Raw genomic sequence first — 3,025 nt, 5'->3', positions numbered from 1 at the left:
GGGGGGGGGGGTAGTAGCTAGGAAAAAAGTAAGATTGACGGCCAACGCCCATTGTCGTCGACGGCGTGATTGAAAGTAGGATCACTAGTTTTCTTTATCCATCTTACACCCAAGTGGCGCATTTTTACTGGCAGATAATTAACCAATAGGCAGTGGTAGCTGTGAAGACTGGCTCTCGCTTGTGTTTAATAACCGGACAGTGGCAATTTATCCGGACGATCGTGAAGATCCAGCCTCACTGTTGAATATGCCAGGTTAGGAGCACATGGCTCTTATGCAAAAAAAGCATAGAAATACAAAATAGCGATTTTCTCAGCCCAGAGGGCGTTTCGGGCCACTTCATGTCGCCAATAAAACAGTACGCTTTAACCATTCACATCAGCATTTGACTCCCCTAAACATCGTACCTATCTGAGATAAAATGTGTGCAAACACAGCAAAATGTGTGCAGTACACAGGTCCGATAAGGTCATCTGGTCCGGTACGGTAAGTTGATTCGGGGTTTCGAGGTCGAAACTGGGGTTTCCAGATCTCGTCGGGTGCAGGCGCGTGGAGCGCCAAAACTCCCGCCCTTTCGGGCGGAGGAGAAGTCTGGCCGAGCCAGTTCGCGACCAGCGCCGCAGCTACAACACCCACCGCTCCACTCCCTAGGGCGCAGCTCGGACCACACACCCGAGCCGAAGCGCGGTAAACACACTCCGTGTACTGTAACATGTTACTTGCCCCTATGCGCTTTATCTGAAGTGGAAACACATACTATATGTACATCACATAAATGGATTACAGCTAATCGGGGCCGCCTTCGCTCCGCTCGGCAGCCAACAATCGACCAGTTCCAAATATGATCCCAATCGTAAATAGCCAGTAGAAATCACTCAGTCCCAAGTCACTTGAAAATACTATGCTGTGATTATTGGATCCAAAGATGGAAAAACATCTCGACTTTTTTTAATCGGTAGCCGCCCGAGCGACACAAAAGAAGCTCCCCTCTCCACCAAAGCGAAGGTGCTGCCAACTCGGGCAACTCTGCAGCCCCCTTCAGTGCCGACAGACCCGAGGCAGACTCTACCGGACTTCAGTGACGTCGCCAAGCGTTCGGATGACTAAGATAAGTCGCCAACCGCAGTTCAAAGCGTTTGACGTGAACAAAACCCGGCAGGGCAGGGGATATGCATTTTTTTGGCGAGCTGAAGACCGACTGTTGGATTTCGGGAGGCTCTACTTCGGTGAATGGTGTGTAAACTATTGTCGCTTGCAGTTGCACTTGTATAAACACTAACTAAAGTAATGCAGCAAGCTGCAGAAGCTACGTATATGTGTGTGTTGTTGTTGATGCTTTTATGTGTAGGTGTTATTTAAACGTATGTAATACAACTCTCTTGATCTACTCCAAGTCTTTTTGTCTCCACAAGTGCGTATCCGGTGTGAAGCAGTCGACAATGCTGTTGCATGCTTTCAGCGTGATGAAATCAGAACAAAACGCGTCGTATTCTTGTCGATGTTTGAGCCTCCAGTTTCTCCAGCGTTTCCGCAAAGATCTTGCCGTCTTAGAGTTTCCATCCCTGTCAATGTTGCCCAGTGCCCTGTTGGTCTTGCGGTTCATATCTTCCGCCAGCGTCCTGAGCGCCTGCTCCCACATACGGTAAGATACTCCATCACGGTCCAACAGTGGAGAAGATACGTTGATATCTCGACCTGCTCCTATCATCATCACGTTAACGCGCGCCTTGAGATCGACACGCACAAATTGCTGTTTCTTTTCCGTTGCAGTGTTCCAAAGTTCCTGCGTATACCAATTGTACCAGCATTCCCCGAGCGAGTGAGATTCAGCGATTACATCTTCACGGGAAGGTTCACGTACGCAACTGGTGTCAACACCAGTATCATTGGTGCCATTAGCGGTGCAGTTACAAGACGAAGTCGCTTCGTGCATGGAGACCGACTTATGCAGCGTTTGTTGCATCGTTTCGATGGAGGAAAGTATTTGCGTGATAGCTGCACCAAGTACAGCAGAGCCACCACCACCTGCGTTGCCAAGTTGCGCGTAGTTGGCGGTCTCCTACAATATCCGGAGCTGTCGCCCCCAGATGACACACGAGTCGAGTGTTAAGCACGCTCCCAGAGATGCGTTGTTGGCATCCAAAGATTCAATTGAAAACAGTTTTCAAACATTGCGTCGCAAGATTTAGCGTGAAAATAGAACAACACCACTCATCATTATCATTTGTCCAAAGGGTACAGCAGCAATTTTGTACTGAAGTTCTCGTAACGAGGGGATATTTTAAAACACATCGTGATTGGCTGAAAAGTCGACAACGCGTTATTGATTGGTCTGACTATCCCCTGTATTATTATGGTTAGGAAAGTAAAATATTTAGCTGGGAAAATAACTCCTTATCCTACAGTGAATGCGAGTACTATGCCCCCTTACTAACCCTAGCCGCGGACGGAGTGACACACAACATGCTCTAGTTGATCGTGGTAGTTGTTTAGCCGAGCGCCGCCGCTACGCGACAAAGGCATATGAGTATTTTTAGTACCTAATGCCTCCGTTTCACTCGCCGCGGGCTCGTTGCACTACTCGCATGGTTGGTTGGTTACTTGTGCCAAGGCAGGCCCGCAAGGCTGCACCAGGTGTCGTTTTGGGCCGCCTCGCTTCGCTCAACAAGAAATTATTTTTAACCAATACGGGTCGCCTTCGCTGCGCTCGGCAGTCACTAGAATGAACGGATTTGTATTAACCCTACCCTCGGATCGAATGACAGGCACATCTCGTGTGGGGGCTATATTTTTAAAAATAATAAGAAATTTAACCACACCAAACAGAGCTATTCGACTTAAGCTTGCGAAAAGACCCCCCTTCCCCTCCCCCACACCCCGTTTCCGTGGTCAAACTGTACTTGTCCTAATCAACCCGAATGGCAATTAGACGTACAGCTGCACGGTGCGCCCTTCGTAAAGCACCCAACATACTATTAATAAGGTATTGACCTCTTTAACCTAGCAGCTCTTGGCGCGTCTTCTT

The 3,025-nt window shown here is 48.6% G+C and overlaps 2 protein-coding genes across 2 annotated transcripts in view; both read right to left on the bottom strand.

Annotated features, from left to right (window-relative positions):
- The window catches only part of PPTG_17374 (hypothetical protein), a gene marked incomplete at both ends in the record, with an annotated part of 5,330 nt that extends 4,616 nt beyond the window's left edge, over positions 1 to 714 (bottom strand). Inside the window, one exon of the mRNA XM_008915018.1 lies at positions 408 to 714. Coding sequence (XP_008913266.1) covers positions 408 to 714 — 307 coding nt within the window. The remainder of the gene's footprint in view (positions 1 to 407) is intronic.
- Positions 715 to 1,384: 670 nt separating this feature from the next.
- On the bottom strand, positions 1,385 to 1,963 carry PPTG_17373 (hypothetical protein; the record flags this gene model as incomplete). The annotated part of the gene is made up of 1 exon (XM_008915017.1): positions 1,385 to 1,963. The coding sequence occupies one exon, from the start codon at positions 1,961 to 1,963 to the stop codon at positions 1,385 to 1,387; it is 579 nt and encodes a 192-aa protein (XP_008913265.1).
- Positions 1,964 to 3,025: the final 1,062 nt, after the last annotated feature.

This window comes from Phytophthora parasitica, assembly GCF_000247585.1.
Source record: "Phytophthora parasitica INRA-310 unplaced genomic scaffold supercont2.66, whole genome shotgun sequence".
In the NCBI taxonomy this organism is placed as follows: Eukaryota; Oomycota; class Peronosporomycetes; order Peronosporales; family Peronosporaceae; genus Phytophthora; species Phytophthora nicotianae.
This window is presented reverse-complemented; position numbering and strand designations above follow the sequence as displayed.